Raw genomic sequence first — 19,624 nt, 5'->3', positions numbered from 1 at the left:
CCCTGTGAGCCACAACTATTGAGCCCATGTGCCAAAACTACTGAAGCCTGCATGCACCTAGAGCCCATGCTCCGCAACAAGAGAAGCCACCACAATGAGAAGCCTGCACACTGCAATGAAGAGCAACCCCCACTCGCCACAACTAGAGAAAGACCATACACAGCAACGAAGACCCAATGCAGCCAATAAATAAATAAGTAAACAAATGAAAGAAAGAAAGAAAGAAAGAAAGAAAAAGAGAGAGAAAAAGGGAAAGGAAAGGAAAGGAAGGGAAGGGAAGGGAAGGGAAGGGAAGGGAAGGGAAGGGAAGGGAAGGGAAGGGAAAGGAAAGGAAAGGAAAGGAAAGGAAAGGAAAGGAAAGGAAAGGAAAGGAAAGGAAAGGAAAGGATAGGATAGGATAGACTAGAATAGAGAAGCTCCATAATGAAGATGGTGTAGACACGGGTAATGGCTCCAGTAGATATCCACGAGGGTGAGTCAAAAAGTATTCACACTCTGGTTATATTAAAACTTCTGTTGGCTGCACTGTCTTATCAGCGCTTTCCGTTCAAGGCTACTCTCTCCCCAGTCACTGCTGTGCAGGTGTGAAAGTGTTACATCAGTTCACTTGTAACTGTGCTGCGAGCAAAGATGGATGCCCCACTTGTGATTCGCACAAAAGAAGAGCAGCGTGCATTGATTCCTTTTTTGTGGTCTGAGGGTGTACCTGATGCCATTACTTACCGAAGACTTTGTGTGCAGTATGGAGAAAGTGTTTTGTAGCAAAGAAGTGTGTGTGAATGGATAGCGAAGTTCAAGGAAGGCTGCACAAGTGTTAGCCATCAAGAAAGAGTCAGATGCCCATCCACGCCCGCAGATTATTGCAGAGGACTGCTATCTAAGGGTGTTGTGATCTTGCATGACAATGTACATCTGCACACTTCTGCCCACAGTGTCGACACTCTGCAAAAGCTTCGTTTTGAGGTGCTAAAGCATCCTCCCTGTAGTCCTGTTCTTGCTCCATCAGACTTTCATCTCTTTGGTCCCCTGAAGGCAGCCCTACAAGGACAAAGATTCACTTCTGATGAAGAAGTGAAGACAGCAGTGTATTTGTGGCTTGCAGCTCAGCCTAAAACATTTTTTAATGAGGGAATACAAAAGCTTGTTTACAGATGGACAAAGTGTATTGAAAAGCAAGGAGCTTATGTTGAAAAATGATGTATTTGTCTTTTCTAAAAATTAATCAAAATAAATTCTACATCCAGAGAGCAGATAATTTTTGGCTCACCCTTGTAGACACTACCCCACAGCAAGCATGTGCAAAGGCCCTGAGGTGGGAGCCTAGTAGGGTAGTGAGAACCAGCAAGGTGGCCAGTGGGACTGGAACAGAATGTGCATGTGAGGACATGGGGGTTGAGATGAAGTCAGAAGGATGCTGGGGGTCAGAGTTCATGCTGTGCCTTACAGATCACTGAACAGACCGTGGCTTCATCTCTCACTATGAAGGGAGCCTCTGGAGGGTTTTGAGCAGAGGACAACGTGATCTGACTGATGGTCAGGAAGAGTCTGAATGGGGGACCTCCCCAACCAAGATGCAGCTGGTGTGTGCTGAGGATGGAGAACATCGTGGGCTTCCTCTTGGGTTTTTAAAGTTAGGACTGTCTCCACAGGATCTGCAGTAATTGAATAAGCAATGGATAGCACCAAACCCTTAGCAACATGTGTGTTTGGAGAACAGAAGGTCAAGACATTTGAGAGAGAGAATAAAACCCCCCAGATCAAGGACTCCTGGACCACTGAGAAGGGGTAAGAACCTGATGTGTGCAGACTTCCTGCTTCTGTGAACATGAGAGTGAACCACAGGACTCCTCACAGCCAACCTCCCAGCCAAAGCCACTGGTGGCAGACACCCCCTGTCATCGATGGTCAGGGGAGGCGTCCAAGGGCCAGGCCACAGCTGGGGAGATGACCAATGGACATCAGCACAATACAGGAAAACGTTAAGTTTGAAAGTAGATGAGAAAAGTCTGCTCTGTGAGTCAATTCATTGGTTACAATTAAAAATGGAAACTAAAGAGAATGGTGACCAAAGGCTGTGTGCTGACCCACAAGATTTACATAAATTGGAGAAAAGAGCACATCGCCACTTAGGAAGCAGGAGACATGAAACAGAGCTGGAGCAGAACAGACGCACCCAAATGGAGACGTGCCCCAGGATCTTTTCTTCTCATAAATGAAGATGGCAGAGCGGGAGGCTTTTAGGGTTGCCTTGCACGGCTGAGGCATTAGAATCTGATTGGCTTTCGGAACTCAACCCTCCTGGTGGAGGGAAGGTCTCCTCGTCTGCAAGAGGGGCCAGTGGGAGAAGAAGTTAGTGATGCAGCAGCTGGACCACAGCTGGTACCGGAGGGATTTTTTTTATTTTTATTGAACTATAGTAGATTTACAATGTTGTGTTAGTTTCAGGTATACAGTGAAGTGATTCAGTTATACATACACACACACGTATTCTTTTTCAGATTCTTTTCCATTATAGGTTATTGTAAGATACTGAATATAGTTCCTGGTGCTATATTATACAGTAGGTTCTTGCTGTTTATCTATTTTATATATAGTAATGTGTATCTGTTGACCCCAAACTCCTAATTTATCTCTCCCCTTCCCTTTCCCCTCTGGTAATGATGTTTGTTTTCTATGTCTGTGAGTCTATTTCTAAGTAAGTACATCTGTATCATTTTTTAGATTCCACATATAAGCCATAGCATATGATATTTGTCTTTCTCTGTCTGACTTACTTCACTGAGTATGATAATCTCTAGGTCCATCCATGTGGCTGCAAATGGTGTTATTTCATTCTTTTTTGTGGCTGAGTAATATTCCATTGTATATATGCACCACATCCTCTTTATCCATTCCTCTGTTGATGGACATTTAGGTTGCTTCCATTTCTTGGCTACTGTGAATGGTGCTGCTATGGAGGGATGTCTGATGGGCTTTAACTACACATGTGAGAAGCAGCCATCCAACTGGCCTTCGGTTTCCTTCATTTTGTTCTTTGGTTAGTTGGATAGGGTCCTGACTGCCTGGCATCTATTCCTTGTCATCTGACATAGCCCAATTCATCTCTGGACCACAGCTTCTGCACTCTCTGTCCTAGCAGTTTGGGTGGAGATGACCTGAGGCTCCCGGATTGGTGTGTCCCAGACCTGACCAATCAGAAACTCCATCCTCTCCTATCACGGTGACTGGCTCAGCACTGGGACAGGGACTCTGCTGAGCACCATGAGATTTGTGCCATCAACTTTTTCTACAGTCGTTTGGGGAGTCACTTTATTTTTGTTAGGTTGTGTTATGTGGATAGAATGTAAACCTTGCGCTGCTGGTGACAATGATGACCACTCAGAAATGAAGCCAGCACTGAGAACAGAGGAGACAAGAGATGGCAAGAAACAGTGTCTAGTGACATTGATTGAGCCCTGGGTTCAGCCATGCCTGAAGCCTACATGTTTTGGGTTCTTTTTTTCCAGTTAGCTGACCTAATACATTTTTTCAACTCAACCCCCATCTTTTAATTTAACTTTATTTTTTGGCTTTGGTACCATTTGCATAAGCTGGGTTTTTCAGCATTTGCAACTAAAGGGGTTGCGAGCTAATGAACTGAATGATTTGGTGTCAGGCCTCAAACTCAACCTCATTGTCTCCAACAGAGACAAAACCCTGTTGCCAGAGCCCATCCTGTTTGAGGTGTGAGTTTTTCATTTTGGCTTAAAATCACCACTAAGCTTGAATTTCGCAATAAGAACAAAAACAGCCTTCTGTTCTGTGTGTGTGCTGGGGGTGGGGTGAATGTCTTAAAGTTCCTCTGTTTGTTTTGAGAATAAGAGAATCCCTTATTGCCTCAAAGGACCACTAATCTACCCCCACGTGCCAAAGTGGGCAGTGTTATATCCACATTTCTACAGCATCCGAGTCCACAGAGACGGTGAAGAAACGCGGTAGAAAGCAAACACTGTAATTAAGGGGCCAGAGGGACCGATTGAGCAAGAATGATGAGAGGAGTCAACTGCAGAGCTGGATGAAAAAACCTAAGGGAGGCATGGGAGCTGCTTTGGATGATTCTGATGGCTCTGCGACCCCCGAGGGAGAAGGGCTGTTTAAGACAGTATCAAGAGTATTATGAAACTAAGCCAAATGGAATTAGGCCTAAGCTGTATTTAAGCATGAAGTACATCAAGGGGTGTCTCAGAATATAAACCCCTGGCTCTCTGTTTAGGTTGATAATAAACGGACACAGCACACTCAAGGAGCTTTTCCTATTCCCTGATATCGGCAAATCCACTGTTCTTATCATTCTTTTTATTCTTTTTACATTATTCTCTGTTATTTTTTTAAAAAATCCATGTATAGTTTCTATCAGATTTTTTGGGTGATTCTTCTTCACCATGTCTTTGATAACTATATATCTAATAATGGCTATGATTTATTGACCTCTTACTAATGTGCCAATTATCACCTGTGTGTAACAGGTTGAATGGTGGCCCCCAAAAGATAGGTCCACTTAGAACCCATGGATGTGGTCTTATTTGGAAACAGAGTCTTTTCAGATGTAATTAATTTAAAGACTTTGGGATGAGGTCATCCTGGATGAGGGTGGGCCCTAAATCAGTGACCAGTGTCCTTATAAGACAGAAAAGGGAGGGACTTCCCTGGTGGTCCAGTGGTTGAGAATCTGCAGGAGAGGCGAGTTCATTCCCTGGTCGGGAAATTAAGATCTCACATTGCTGCAACAACTGAGCATGCGAGCCACAACGAAATATCCCATGTGCTGCAACAAAGATCCCGTGTGCCACAACTAAGACCGGAAGCTGCGAAAAAAATAAAAAATAAAAGACAGAAAGGGGAAAGCATCCAGAGAAGTACACGTAAAGACGGAGGCAGAGATGGGAGGGTTTCGGCCACAAGTCAAGGAAGCCAAAAGTCAACAGACGCTGAAAGAGGCAAAGGAGGAGCCTCCCCTAGAGTCTCTGGAGAGAGTGTGGCCCTGACTGCATTTGACCTTGGACTTCTGGCTCCAGAACTAGGAGGGAGTAAGTTTCTGTTATACTAAACTACCCAGTTTATGGTAATTTGTTACAACAGCCTCAGGAAACCAATGCACTGTGCCCAGTGGCCACACCCATTTTTTTCATTAAAATACTCTCACAATCCTACAAAGTAGGCTCAGAAGAGCTGTCCTTTCCTCCACTTTTTGCTATACACAAACACACACACACACACACACACACACACACACACACGAGATGTCCGGCCTCTGTCTTTCTTTTGTAACAGTTCTTCGATCTTTCTCTGGGAGAAATACCCTTCTCCCTTGAATACAAAATGGTGGAACTGTCCATCCATCATCTTAATCTTTTATAGACAGGGAAGGGGCTAAGTAACCTGTTCTCACCCCTGGCTACACCTGAGAATCACCTGAAAAGCTTTTAAAAAGTGAAAACGGGGACTTCCCTGGTTAAGAATCCACCTGCCAACGGGTTTGATCCCTGATCCGAGAAGATCCCACATGCTGTGGAGCAACTAAGCCCTTGAGCCACAATTACTGAAGCCCACATGCCACAACCACTGAAGCCCACATGCCTAGAGCCTGTGCTCCGCAACAAGAGAAGCCACTGCAATGAGAATTTCTCACAGCACAACTAAAAGTAGCACCCACTCGCCACAATTGGAGAAAGCCCATGTGCAGCAACGAAGACCCGACACAGCCAAAAATAAATAAATAAATAAATAAATAAATAAACAAACAAATAAATACTTTTTTTTAAGAAAAAGGGAAAATGATCAACCCTGCCTCTATGCCTGGAGGTTAGCATTTTTTAATGCTTCTCAGGTGATTCTAAAGTTCAGTCAAGGTCAAGGGATTCTTTCTCCCTAGAATCTAAAACATAAGCATAGAGATAAAAACAAATAAAATAATTAGAACCCCTGTATCCCAGCAGTGGTACCCTGAAACCAGACATCAATGATATGTACCAGGACCCTTGAACTGGCAACTTGAGATTTTTAGGAAACTTGTCCCTCAGTGTACCTTCAGGGTCATAAGATCCCAATCCCTTAGACCTTGGGTGGCCCTGATATGTTTCTGCTGCTAACACCAGAGGCTTCTGACCAATTCACCCAGTAACTGGCAGAACAGATGCTCAAAACTAAGCTTCTTCTTCCATGATACTGGGCATCCTTAATCCATAAGTGATAGCTCCCCATGTCGCTGACAACGTGAAGGGTGTGAGGAATAAAGAAAAAGTATTTGATGGAAGGGGGTTAAGAGTTACAAACTCACAGGTATAAAATAAATAAGTCACGGGAATGTACTACACAGTATAGGAAATATAGTCAACACCATTGCAATAACTTTGTATGGTGATAGATCATTACTCTAGTAATTTTTCATGGTGATCAATCTATAATGTATATGAATGTCCAATCCCTATGTTGTATACCTGGAACTAATATAATACTATGTGTTAACCATCCTTCAATAATAAAAAAAAATTATGTAAAGATGGCATGGTCTTCTACATCAAGTTGTCTAGGATCCCAGATTTTGCAAGTGTGAACTTAACACTCTTAATATGCCACTAAGAGCATCCTTAATAAGGGAAAGAAAGAAAGAAAGAAAGAAAGAAAGAAAGAAAGAAAGGAAGGAAGAGGAAAGAAAGAGAGAGAAAGAAAAGAAAGAAAGAAAGAAAGAAAGAAAGAAAGAAAGAAAGAAAGAAAAGAAAGAGAAAGAAAGAAAGAGAGAAAGAAAAGAAAGAAAGAAAGAAAGGAAGGAAGAGAGAAAGAAAGAAAAGAAAGGAAGGAAGGAAGGAAGAAAGAAAAGAAAAAGAAAGAAAGAAAGAAAGAAAGAAAGAGAAAGAAAGAAAGAAAGAATGAAAGAAAGAAAGAAAGAAAGAAAGAAAGAAAGAAAGAAAGAAAGAAAGAAAGAAAGAAAGAAAGAAAGAAAAAGAAAGAAAGAAAGAAAGGGGAAGAAAGAAAGAAATGTACACACTGCAGAAGACAAGGACTCACTCCAGGAAATATCGATAACCATTGTCTTGGAAATTTTACTAATTCAGACTTTGGCTGGGTTGTATTTTACCTTTGTTCTCTCCTTAAAGGCAGTAATTTCTAAATCCCCAAGGTATAGAAATACTTTTGTTCAGCTCAGCACACAGGAGAAAGAATAAAGTCCTGCAGAGAAAACAGTTTCAAATATATCAGAGGTACCAACTCATAAACAAAGGCAAGCCAATTAAGCATAATTGGTATCCTTTTTCAAAATATATGCAAATAATCTCTAAGTGAAAATTCCCTTTGCCATACCCAGGGTGTAAGGTGAATGCACTTGAAAAGGATTACACGTAGAGGAAAAAAATCTTGGGGATATATTGTTTTAGGGTTCTTACAAAACATATAAAGCAGTATGACATAATTTGAATGTAGACTTTGATTAATTAAAGATATAGTTTGTAAACCTTAGGTCAATGGCTAAATTTTAAAGGGGTATAAATAATAAACCTATATGGATATAAAATAGAATCATAAAAAATATACTCAGCATGAAAGCAGGCACAAAAGAAGGAAAAAAGAGTACAGAACAGATGGTACATAAAGCAAAAAGCAAGATGACAGATTTTAATATTAATATATCAATAATTTCCTTAAATATAAATGGTCTAAATATAATCATTAAAAGACAGAGATTATCAGATCAGATAAACAGGCAAAACCCCAACTATATGCTGCCTATAAACAATCTGCATAAAATATAAAGATAGAGATTGTTTTTTTAAAAAGACAGAAAAGATACAACAATGCAAACATTAATCAGAAGTAAGCCAAGGTGGCTATATTAATATCAGATGAAACAGACTTCGGAATAAGGAATATTTCCAAGAATAAAGAGGGATATTACATAATGAGAAAGGAGTCAGTTCACCAGGAAGTCATTACAATCCTAAGCGTGTATGTACCTAAAACAGTGTATCAAACACATAAAAGAAAAGCTGACAGGACTGAAATGAAAACTAGATAATCCCACAACTTCAACATGTCTCTCAATAACTGACAGAACATAAAGATAAAAAATAAGCAGGGATATAAAATATCTGAACATCACTAGAGACATTTGGCGAATCCTTGAAAATCTTAGGCAAAGATTTTTTAGATGTAACAACAAAAGCAAAATTACTAAAAAAAATAAATAAATAAATAACCAAACTTTATTTAAAAAAAATCCTTTGCGCTTCCAAAGACACATACTGGAAGAATTTCTATAAACACATATCTGAAAACGAACTTGTATCCGTAATACATAAAGTACCTTCAAAGATCAATAATATCAAAATAACAACCAGTAAAAAAACTGGCAAAAGATGTGAAAAAGACATTCACCAAAGAAGATATAAGGATGGGAAGTAAGCACAAGAAAGAATGCTCAACATTATAAGTCATAGGATAGATGTTAAAACTTGAAAGATATACTGCTGCACACCTATTAGAACTGCTACACAAAATCAAAGTAAAAGAAAAGGGATAACATTAAGGAGTCCTGAAGATACAAAACAACTGGAACTCTCATACCCTGCTGGTGGGAATGCAAAATGTTTCCTTGTTTGAAAAATGTTTGCAATTTCTGATAAAGTTATGTGTACAGTGATCACACCACCCAGCAACTCCAGTCCTAGGTATTTACCCAAGAGAAATGAAAACACATTCACATGAAAACCTGTTGTGAATATTTATAGTGACATTTTTCATAATCACCCCAAAATGGAAGGAATCCAAATGGCTTTCAACTAGGAAATGAATGAACAAACAATGCTGTACCCATTCACTGTAATATTACACAGTATTAAAAAGCAATGGACTATTTGTGGTCTTTTTGATGACAGCCATCTGACGGGTGTGAGGTGATATCTCATTGTGGTTTTGATGTGACCATGAAGGGAACCCTTGTACACTGTTGCTAACAACATAAATTGGTGCAGCCACTGTGGAAAAAAGTATGGAGGTTCCTCAAAGCACTAAAAATAGAATTACCATATGATCCAGCAATTCCACTCGTGGGCATACATCTGAAGAAAGCGAAAACACGAATTCGAAAAGCCAATGCACCCCAATGTTCACTGCAGCATTTTTTACAAGAGCCAAGATATCAAAGCAGCCTAACTGTCCATCAACAGATGAATGGATAAAAACATGGAATACTACTCAGCCACAGAAAAGAATGAAATGTTTCCCCTTGCAATAACACGGCTGGACCTGGAGCGTATTATGCTTAGTGAAATAAGTCAGACAGAGAAGGACAAATGCTGTCATGGGTATCACTTACATACAGAATCTGAAAAATAAAACCAACTAGTGAATATATCAAAAAAAAAAAAAAGAAAGAAAAACAGACTCACAGATATAGACAAACTAGTGGTTACCAGTGGGGATAGGAAAGAGGGAGGGGCAAGATAGCCGTACAGGATTAAGAGGTACAAACTACTATGTATGAAATAAATAAGCTACAAGGATATATTGTGCATTAACATTTATATTATATTTAACTATAAATGGAGGATAATCTTTAAAATTTTGAATCACCATGTCATATACTTGAAACATATAATATTGTAAATCCACTATACCTCAATTTTAAAAAAAAGGAGAAAAAGAAACAGACTGATACACAGGTGAATAAATTAAATGCATTGTGCTAAGTGAAAGAAGATTCAAAAGCTGCATACTGCACGATCCCATTTTTACGAAATTATGAAAAAGGCCAAACTATAAGGACAGAGAACAAATCAGTGGTTGCCAGGAACTGCAGGTAGGGGAAGGAGGTGGCTACACAGGGGCGCCCAGGAGCTTGGGGGGGGGGGGTGATGGAAATGTTCTTTCTATACCTCAATTGTGTTGGTGTTTACGTGACCATGTGCCTTCGTCAAAATGAAAACTCTATCCTCCAAAGGGTGAATTTTACTGTATGCAAATCACATTAATAAACCTGACTTTTAAACAAAGTAGATTGCTGTGAAAATATTCTATCCATCAGACTTTCCATTTATTCCATTAATTCAGTAATACTCCCTTTCACTCCAATTAATATACCAAAGATTCGTTTTATTAACCTCGCTTCTCATGACTATGGATGTATGAAATATCTAATACATCCAAGGGCTTTGTTTTAACCCCTGCTTTGTGAAAGTGCTAACTGCTAATATAAATGAGAGTTCTGGGTTCTTCTCTGCCCAATTCTAGCCACAATTGTGCTTAAGCTAAGGATGAATAGTGAGATTAAGGAGAAAGAACTGATGGTGCAAATTCAAATGGCCAAGGGGAAGGGGCAGGCAGCTAAGGGGGGAAGAGCAGCCCTTGATAAACACCCATCCAGGGCCAGGGGTGGGGGTGGGGGACACCCACCCGTAGCTTTGGCCCCATGTAGCCCTAAGGGAATGTGCACCCAAGGTCAGCAGAGCACCCACACTCTTAAGAGGAAACTGGAAATCCCGATTTTTTGACCTGAATTCTCCCATTTTGGGGGATCCTGTTTAGTTGTTTTAAAACATTATGGACAGAACAGTGCTTGTCTGCAGGTCATGAAGCTTGCAAGCACTGGTCTAGGGCCGTGGGCAGAGCAGAGAACAAGGACAGGCCCAGCAGCCTGGTGGTGTCATAGAATGGCTTCCGAGAAGCTGAAATCACTTCTAAGAAGCTTCAGTGCAGCTGGGAGTTTCAACTTGGGTAGGAAGGGGTGTGTGTCTAGTGCAAAGAGTGCATGTGTTCTTTAAGTGTATGAAGGACAAGGCATGAGCCCTACATGTGGAATCTAAAAAATAAAACAAGTCAGTGAATATAACAGCAACAGAACCAGACTCACAGATATAGAGACAAACCAGCGGTTACCAGTGGGGAGAGGGTGCATGTGAGAGGTGAAAAGGACCGCTCCCCCATGACAACCTCCTCTTACTCATGACACCTGCCGCAGGCTCCAAATCCCAAGCTAGCAATTGAAAATCCTCCAAACTCTGACAGTCCAAAGGTTGGTTGCCTGGTTTTTAATTCCGTTGGTGACCACAGCTGCTCTAAAGTGCAGTGAGGTTATTTGGGGACTTTGTCCTCCTCGAAAAGTGCAATGAGGTTATTTGGGGACTTTGTCCTCCTCCATGTGAATACTCACATCTTTCATGCAAAAGTACCTATGGGTCCAGTTACGGGCACAACTTCACAGCCAGCCTGGGCGTGTTAGACAGTAAACATGGACGACCCTGCGCCTCTACCTGTCTATCTACCTACCTACCATCTCAATCGTGAAACACACCTGGCCCCATATTTCTGAAAAGAGATTTCTGGCCTGTGTGACCTTCCCAGGGGCGCCCTACGTGACTGACGATTGCCACTTCACCTCCGACAGCATCTCAGCCTACCACCACCCTCTCCTCTGCTTTACACGGGCCCTATTCCTCAACCTGTAACTCAAGGACACGCGGCTTCATCTACCTCAGCCCTGGTCTTAAATCTTAGGAAGACTCCCTTCTTTCAGTGCCCTGTGCTATTTATGGAACTGCCCAAGAACAATGATCCTGTTCCAAACCCCCAGGAATTGCAGAGCCTTAAATCTACAGTTGAACATCAGCTTACAATTGGTATTAAAAATTGATCAGTGGTTTCGAGGATTCCAGAAATCAGCACTTAAATCCTTGGGCAGGAAGAGTCAGCGATGGATTTTTTTTTAAGACAGTACAAATTTAAACAAGGGTCAGAAAACTTCCCTCTCTATAAGAAATCTATGGGGCAAACATTTTCTATGCAGAGGTATCTGAGGGGGTGAATGTACTGCTGCTTTTGACCACAAGAAACAAAATGAAAAATATTTTGTAGACCCATACGCCCCTCCAAACCACGTAGTGAAAATCTTCAAGCAAAAGCAGGGAAAGAAAACCCCACCAAATCAGGTTGCCCTAAGCCAGGGGGAGGGGTGGCTTTGGGGGGAGGGGGAGGGCTTTCCCCCCTAACCTCCAACACCCCCACCCCTTCTTGTGTAAATAGCATCTTCAAAACAAGATTCCCAATTCCACTTTCCAACAAAATTGCTGCCCTCTTCCACACAGACGTTTCTAATGGCCATTTCTCTAAATCAAAAGTAAAATCCTCTAGATGGGGGATGGTGGGGTGGGGATGTGAGCTTTAATTAAGAAAAGTCCACAACTTACTTTAAAAAGCACATTCAGCAGTCAGAGTTCTAACCTGATTAAATCCTCTCGAAGAGGGAGAAAACCTGATAGGGGACTTTCACTCTTCGCTGCAATCAAAATGACACCACCTTCCTCAACAAAGTGTGTTCTATCCGTTAATTCACTTTATCATCACATCTCTGGGAAAGATTTTGCGAAGGAATTTATTCAAATGGGCACTTGCCATTCGGGGAAACTGAGTCCTAGAAATATGACAGAACCCAGAACTACTGGCAGAATTAAGTCACCAGATTTTATTCCAGATTTGTCCTCTGGAATAAAACAGAAATATGTTCCCCAAGCCTTCACACGCACGCACGTGCATGCGATGCGCGCGCGCACGCGCACACACACAGACACACACACACATACGCGCGCGCGCGCTTCTGTTTACCTGGAGCTCTTGGGAGAAAGGGACACTGTTTAAAACAGCAATTTTGTCAGGTTGGTGTGTCTGGGAACCTGCAGCCTCAAGGAATGTAGATTTTTCTGGAATTCCAGAACGACTTTTGCGCAATGACTTTTGCAAAGGAAACGCTACTTTGTAACATCAATTGGCAACTTGTCTCTCCCAATGCATTTCCAGCCCAGCCTGAAGAGCTTTCGGCGGGAGAGAGCCGTGATTCTTATCAGGTTGGACTCGGTGTGCCAGCGCAGGGCCCGGGGCCGGGGCCGGAGCCGCGACGCAGCGCGAAGGGCAGGGACACTTGAGGGCATCTCGGTTTCACCCGATGGCCCCGAGACCCTTGCCCCTACGCGGGCAGCGGAAAAGCGGTGCCCCGCACCCTCTTTCCACGCGCCGACCCGCACTCGGTTCCCGGCCCGGCCGCTGTGCGCGCAGCCGCCGTCCCCCGATTAGCGGGGCTTCCTCCCCGCCCCTCCCGCCGCCGGCCTGGGCCCCACACTCACGTAATCAAAACCTGCATAATAATACCAACCCTTCGTGAGCTCTTTGGGCGCGACGGGTTCCTTCCCCGAACTCTCTTAAACCCAAGACAGGGTGGTCACTCCCGTAGCAGAGATAAGGAGACTGAGGTGAAAGGCACCCCCTCCAGGACCCGGCTGCTGGGAAGCCCGGGTCTGATTCCGAGATGCATCCCCATCTCTCCCACCCGCGCAATCACCCTTGCGCGTTCCTAGACCACACAGGACCTCAGCGGGGTGCCCGGAGGGGGTCCCGGGTTTCTCCCCAGCTGATGTCCCCGGGAGCTGCGCGGTGAGCGCCCATTCCTTCGTCGGCCAACGCCGGCCCTCGGAACCCCACGATGGGGGGAAGGGGAGGCAAAGGGCCCGGTCTGTCCTCGTGGGTCACCAGTCCCAGTCCGACTGAGCCGGGGAGAAGGAGGCGCAAAGAACCCGCTGCCCGCTCCCGGAACCCCAGCTCCACTATGTGACTGTGCTGGGGCTGCGTTAAGTCCTCATGAAACTCGGGGATGGTGACCAAACACAGAGTGTCCCTCAGCCACGCCCCCTCTTCGCCCCCGGGAAGCACCCCGAACCCGGAGAGATACTGGATCAGCCGATTTCGCCCCAATCCCACGTACGCGGCGCCCAACTGGGGTCACCCATCTAGGGAAGGGGCCGCTCTGCGCCCGGGAACCAGCTCCCTCACCCAGGTCCCCATGACACCCCCACCCCTCGGCTCCCCCCGCCCGGGCTCCTGGGGACCGCGGGGAACTTCCCAAGCGCCAGCGCAACCGACGGCCCCCGCCCGCGGCTTCTTACCTCTGCCCAGCAGCGCGCCCAGAACCAGGCTCAGCACCCCGCACAGCGGCGCCACCGGCCCGGGGGCCGCGCCCTCGGAGAGCATCCTGCGTCCCGGCAGCTCAGGCCGCCCGCCGCCCGCCCGGGGCGCAGCGCCCGCTCGCGGCCCCCGCCGGCTGTCCCATGCCCCGGGGCCACCCCCGGCAGCGAGTCGGCCGGCCGGGCTGCGGAGCCGGTGGTCGCGCCCCGCCCCTGCCGGGTGCACGCCGCGGCGGCTCCGGATCCCGCTGCGGCTCGCGCTCTGGCCGGGACAACTTTTCTCCAGCCGCCGCAGCCGCCGCGGCCCGCCCCGCCCCCGGACCGCCCGCTCGGCCCCGCCCACCGGGGCCCCGCCCCCAACCCCGCCCCTGGCCGGAGGCTGTGGGAGGACCAGCTGGAGAAAGTGCGCGGGTCCGGGAGCAGGCGCCCGGAGAGGAGGTGGGGCGCCGAGGCGAGTGGGGTCGGTCCTCCTCCCTGCAGCCTCCCGCCTTCTCGCCCTGTGGCTTGCGTCCCGGAGAGTTCTGCGCAGGTACCGCGACACAAGATGGAGCTGGACTCTTCCCTTCGCCAGCCTCCCGGGGTCCTCACTCCCCGCACCTCAACTTCAGGTCATCCCCTGATTCTTCGCCTTGAGAGCTGGGGACATCTGGAATGAAGTCCCCTGCAGCTGATGGGGAAAGATCTCCCAGAGAGATTGTTCAGCAGGAAAAAGCAACGTGCAGGACAGACTCAAGAGGGACACTGCTTATACAGAGGCGTGTGCACATGTGTATATATTTGTGGGGGGTGTGTGTGCGCGCGCGTGTGTGTGTGTGTGTGTGTGTAAAGGAAGACAACGTGGTATCTCAGGAAGGGGACTGGAACCCTGGGGAGATGGAAAGGTTCCTTTTCCACTGTATATCCTATATTGTTGGATATCGCACCCCCACCGGTGTGTTTTTATTCACTGTTCCAGGCGGAAACGCCCCCCTCCCCAGCCAGACTTGTTCCTGCAATAGCTTTTTCTCTGAAGATTCAGACAAGGACTCGCCACCCCACTTCGTGCCCCAAATCTCTTCTCGGTGATGTTCCCAGCGCTGCCCTCCCTCCCCGCGTGGATCCCAGCTGTTTGCCTGCGCGGGTTACTGATGCTCGGGCCTCACCTGCTTCCCAGGGATCTGAACACTCTGAACGCAGGACCCCGACTCCCCCTCGTGTCCGTGAGTGAAAGGCAATGTGTTCTGAGCCCAGCAGCCTTGCCCTGGAGGCCTAGCCACCCGCTCCCCCCCATCCTCACCCCTGACCCAGCCGGTGCGCTTCCCCCAAACCACACAGCCTGGCCTGGCAGTCCCCTGGTGTCCTGGGCTCTTCAGGGGCAGGGCTCAGAGGCCCAGCTCTCACCCGGGCTGACTCTGTCCAACCTCAGAAAAGTAGCCCACTGTGTCATGTGTCATCATCGCTCCTGGTCACCAGAGCCAGGAATAAATTTCAAAATGAAAGATAAAAATAAACAAACAAAAAGACACCCTTGATCAGAGGAGAAGAAACAAAAGTGAAAGATTTTGAGCACTGCAAATCCCGTTTCTCCTGTCCAGACTCAGTTACAGGGGATCATGACACAAGCATAAGGAGAAATTAGGGGTGGGGAGCAAAGGCTCTGAGGGCACTCCCATCCCTGGAGCCCTTCTCCCAGCTGGACAGCCTGCAGAGGAAGAGGGCTCACTGCTCCACTCCGCTTGCCTGATATGGAGAGAAGGCAGCTGCGAAAACTAGCCAGGCCAAAAAGAAAACTGCAGACCCCTGGTTCTGATAGGCCTGGGTAGCAGAGACTTCATTTTTTAAGTGGACTTTGCTGATAACTGTCCAGTTCTTCAGTTGATTGGGCTAGTGTGCACACAATCTTGGAAGGCAACAATAAAGTAGACTCGGGCTCCTAAAATGGAAGGCACATTTCCTCCTCATTTTTATTTGTTAGCTTGAAAGTCACTGGAGAATAAATATTTTTCATTTCAATATTTCTAGCCTCAGTGAGAAATACAACATAGCCCCTCATTTCCTGACCAAGAGGTTGGAATCTGCTTCATCCTGTCTCCCTCCTGCCTGAAAATAAGAACAAAAGAAAAAGCCCCCAGTTATGCCGCTACTCCTCTGCTCTTCTCCTTTGCGGGCTCATCATTTGTCCCCCCCTCCAAACACATCATTTCTTTCCTCTTGGCACAGAATATTGCCCTCTCTACTGCAAAGCCAAATACAGGTCATGGTCCAGGACTCTGCGGTTCAAATAATTAGAGAGGGGAAGCTGAACAAACCACAGGGAAATACAGCAAAATTCTAAATGAGAAGAAAAAGGAGAAGAGGAGCCTCTATCAGGTAAATCCACTTCCCAGTCCCCAAAGGCATCTGCCATCCTCGGGTATTCCAAGTCTCAGGTGTGCCTTGAGACCACAAAGTCTTCTAGCATCACCTGTAAGAGACTTTTTCCTTCTTCTTCCAGAGCAGACTAAAGGAGACCCAGGTAATGGGTGCTTCTCTTCTGCAAATCTCAGTTTAGGATCCCGTTTAACCCACGGGGTGAGCTTCTTAAAACAAAACACACACAAAATGAAACAAATAAAGGGATGCTGTGGTTGATTTCTCTTTTTTAGGAAACTCCCCCCAAAATAGATGTGTCAACTTAGAGGTTTCTGGGCAAAGAGTTTCCTGTATTTATTTGTTTAAAGGCATGTATTTTTTAACCCCCAAATCATTAATTCCTTAACTTAAATTACTTCCAGATGCTTTTCTGAATTTCATAACCAACATCAGAGACCACTAATCTCCTCAAAGGCTATTGCAAAACTCCCTGTGGGCTGTGGGCACATGGAGACAATTAACATGATTTATAGGAGAGAAGAGATGTTGGAAAGAGGAAACCCACTGTTTCCACATGTGCCCAGGGTGTGTAAGTCAAAAAGGCAAGTTCAGATTTTTTGTTGCTCATGCTTAAATTCCAAAGTCTTAGCACTGCATAAAATGAGGGTTGGAATTTGTGAATTTAGCTCAGGAATTTCTTATAAGGTCTGCCTTTAGACAGAGGACCTATAAGTATATGTTACTAGGAACATGGAAAAGAAGGGCTATATGTTGGCCTCATGAGGCAGCTATAGTCATCCTGCAGATCTAATGGCCAGTCCTGACTATGATGCTTGCTATTAGAAATGATAAATAAGGCAGGCAGGCATATGTTTTGCACTCTGTGCTGGCCCTTTTGTTATTGTATATAGACATCCTCTCATTTAATACTCACAATAACACTAATGGGAGTACTATTACTGTCTTTTGACATTTCATCCATTCATTCAACAAATATCTGTCTATTGCTTACCATTTGTCAGGCTCAGATATAGGGTTCTAGCAGTGAACAAAACAGATGAAGGTCCTAAACTCATAGATCTTATATTCTAGGGGACAGATGCTCAGGAAATATACAAATAAATCTGTTCTAGTAGACAGTGATATGTGCTATGAATAAAAGTAAAACAGAATAAGGGGAAAGTCTGATTTGGGGGTACAACTTTAGAGAGGGCAGATGGAGTGGGTAAGCTGGCAGGCTTCTGAAAGAAGAGCTTTTAAGAAGGAGAAAACCAAAAGTGCAAAGGCTGGGAAGTAGAGGAAAAAATGATCTTTTTTTTTTTTTTGCAGAACAGCTCTGGCCTCTTGTAACACATGGCCTGCAGGGGGCAGCAGAGGAAGGCTGGAGTCCAGTTAAGAGCTGACTGTAAGAGGGCAAGAGTGATGGAGGTCTGGACTGGAAGGTAGGAGGGAGATGAAGGGGAGACATGGACCAGTTAGGCTGCTGGCTCCAGGTGGAGGCAGAAGCCTTGCTGATGGATGGGTGTGGGCTGTAGGAGAAGAGGTAGAGTCCAGGATTTGGGCCCAAGCAAGTGGGTACCTAATGGTACCCTTCAGGGAGGTAGGAAAGACTGGGAAGCAAGCAGTCTTGGGGGTACATTGGGGCAGGTGGGGAAACTGAAGCTCCGAAAGGAAGTTCAGTTACTTGCTAGTACATGGCAGTGGTGACATTGAAAATCAGCTCCCCACCTACCCAGAGGTGGTGCAGATAGCTTGCAGCTGCTAACCAGGAGTTAAAAATCTGGTTTTACGTCAGTAAGATCCATAACCTTTGTATCACCCCTTCTCTTAACAAATGCCAGGGTCTCAGCTTGGCTAAGGTGGGGCTGGGTAGGTCGGGGGGAGTGGGCGGTAGAAACAGCATGTCTTCCTCCCTCCCCCCCCCACCCCCCCCACCCCGCTGCGCATGGATAAAGATGCCAACCTTGTGCCCTCCAGCAAGAAAATAACTGTTAGGGAGTATTTGGGGGGCCATCACCACCCACTCTCCATCATTTGTGTGTTTATTTGCTTAGTATCTGTCTGTAGCTTCCATCCCATGTCAGCTCCACGGGGCAGAGGGAAGGGGGGGGGCTGACCTGCTCACCCCTGTGTTCCCAAACCTTAGGAGTGTGTGCACAGAAATAAGCACTTGTCTGGAGCTTCCCTGGTGGTGCAGTGGTTAAGAATCCGCTTGCCAATGCAGGGGACACGGGTTCAAGCCCTGGGCAAATCCCACATGCTGTGGAGCTGCTAAGCCCATGCGCCGCAACTACTAAGCCTGCGCTCTAGAGCCTGAGAGCCGCAACTACTGAGCCCAGGTGCCGCAACTACTGAGGCCTTTGCCTCTGGAGCCCGTGCTCCGCAACAGGACGAAGCCACGGCAATGAGAAGCCCGTGCACCGCAACGAAGAGTAGCCCCCACTAATTAATTTTTTTAAAAAAAGAAATAAGCACTTGTCCAGTGAATGACTATCATGAAGCTGTAGATGACCAGCCCCATTTTGCTAACGAGGAAACTGAGATTCACACATTCAACCTTCAGCTCAGTTAGCCAGTAATAGTAACAATAATAACAGTATCTTTCACTGGGTGCTTGTTAATTGCCAGAGAATCCTGTTGACGACCCTGTGGTGCCTACTCTTTTTATCCCATTTTACAGACCAGGAAACTGATGTCAAAGAGGTTACGTGGCTTGTTCAAGGTCACCCAGTTGGGAAGTGGCACAAGTGGGGTTGGACCTATGATTATTCATCCCACTGAGCTGTGTTCAAGTGTGTGCTTAAGTCTGCCCATTCCCTACGCCAGGTACCTTGGGCACCTGTGTTAGGTCCCATTGGTCAGGCCAGTACTTTGTATCAGGTTTCCCTTGCTAGACGTTCCTATTTTCGACAAACACTGAAAAGTCATTCCTTTGTAACTTCCGCTTAACCTTGCAGACAGCTCCCCGGTGCCTTGGGCTGCCCTGGCATCTCTACTGGAACTCCGCCTCTACGGAGATGAATTTCCCCTGAAGAGAGCCTGGGCTCAGCTTCTCTGGGTAAGATGCGAGATGCAGGTGGCTTTCAGCCTGTGAGAACAACTTTTAGGACTGATGCTAAAATGCCCCCACATGTGATCAATTTCCCCTCTGGTACCTGCCATAATTCCTGACTTTTATCACCCTGGTAGAGACGCACAGGGTGGATTTTCCACCCCTCACCCTGCCACTCAGAGTTCAAGGCCAGCAGGTAGTCCATTTAGTATAAGAACCAGGCTAATATAGCTTCAGATGAGGTTACAAATGGAAGTGGTCG

The 19,624-nt window shown here is 45.9% G+C and overlaps 1 protein-coding gene across 1 annotated transcript in view; it reads right to left on the bottom strand.

The window, feature by feature from the left end:
* Positions 1 to 14,190, bottom strand: part of TMEM132C (transmembrane protein 132C) — a 395,705-nt gene extending 381,515 nt beyond the window's left edge. The window contains exon 1 of the mRNA XM_057744545.1: positions 13,962 to 14,190. Coding sequence (XP_057600528.1) covers positions 13,962 to 14,046 — 85 coding nt within the window. The 5' untranslated portion in view covers positions 14,047 to 14,190. The remainder of the gene's footprint in view (positions 1 to 13,961) is intronic.
* Between the last annotated feature and the right edge of the window lie 5,434 nt (positions 14,191 to 19,624).

The sequence above is a fragment of the Hippopotamus amphibius genome, chromosome 8 (assembly GCF_030028045.1).
Source record: "Hippopotamus amphibius kiboko isolate mHipAmp2 chromosome 8, mHipAmp2.hap2, whole genome shotgun sequence".
Classification (NCBI taxonomy): Eukaryota; Metazoa; Chordata; class Mammalia; order Artiodactyla; family Hippopotamidae; genus Hippopotamus; species Hippopotamus amphibius.
The sequence above is the reverse complement of the archived record's forward strand: the minus strand, read 5'-3'. Positions and strand labels throughout refer to the sequence as shown.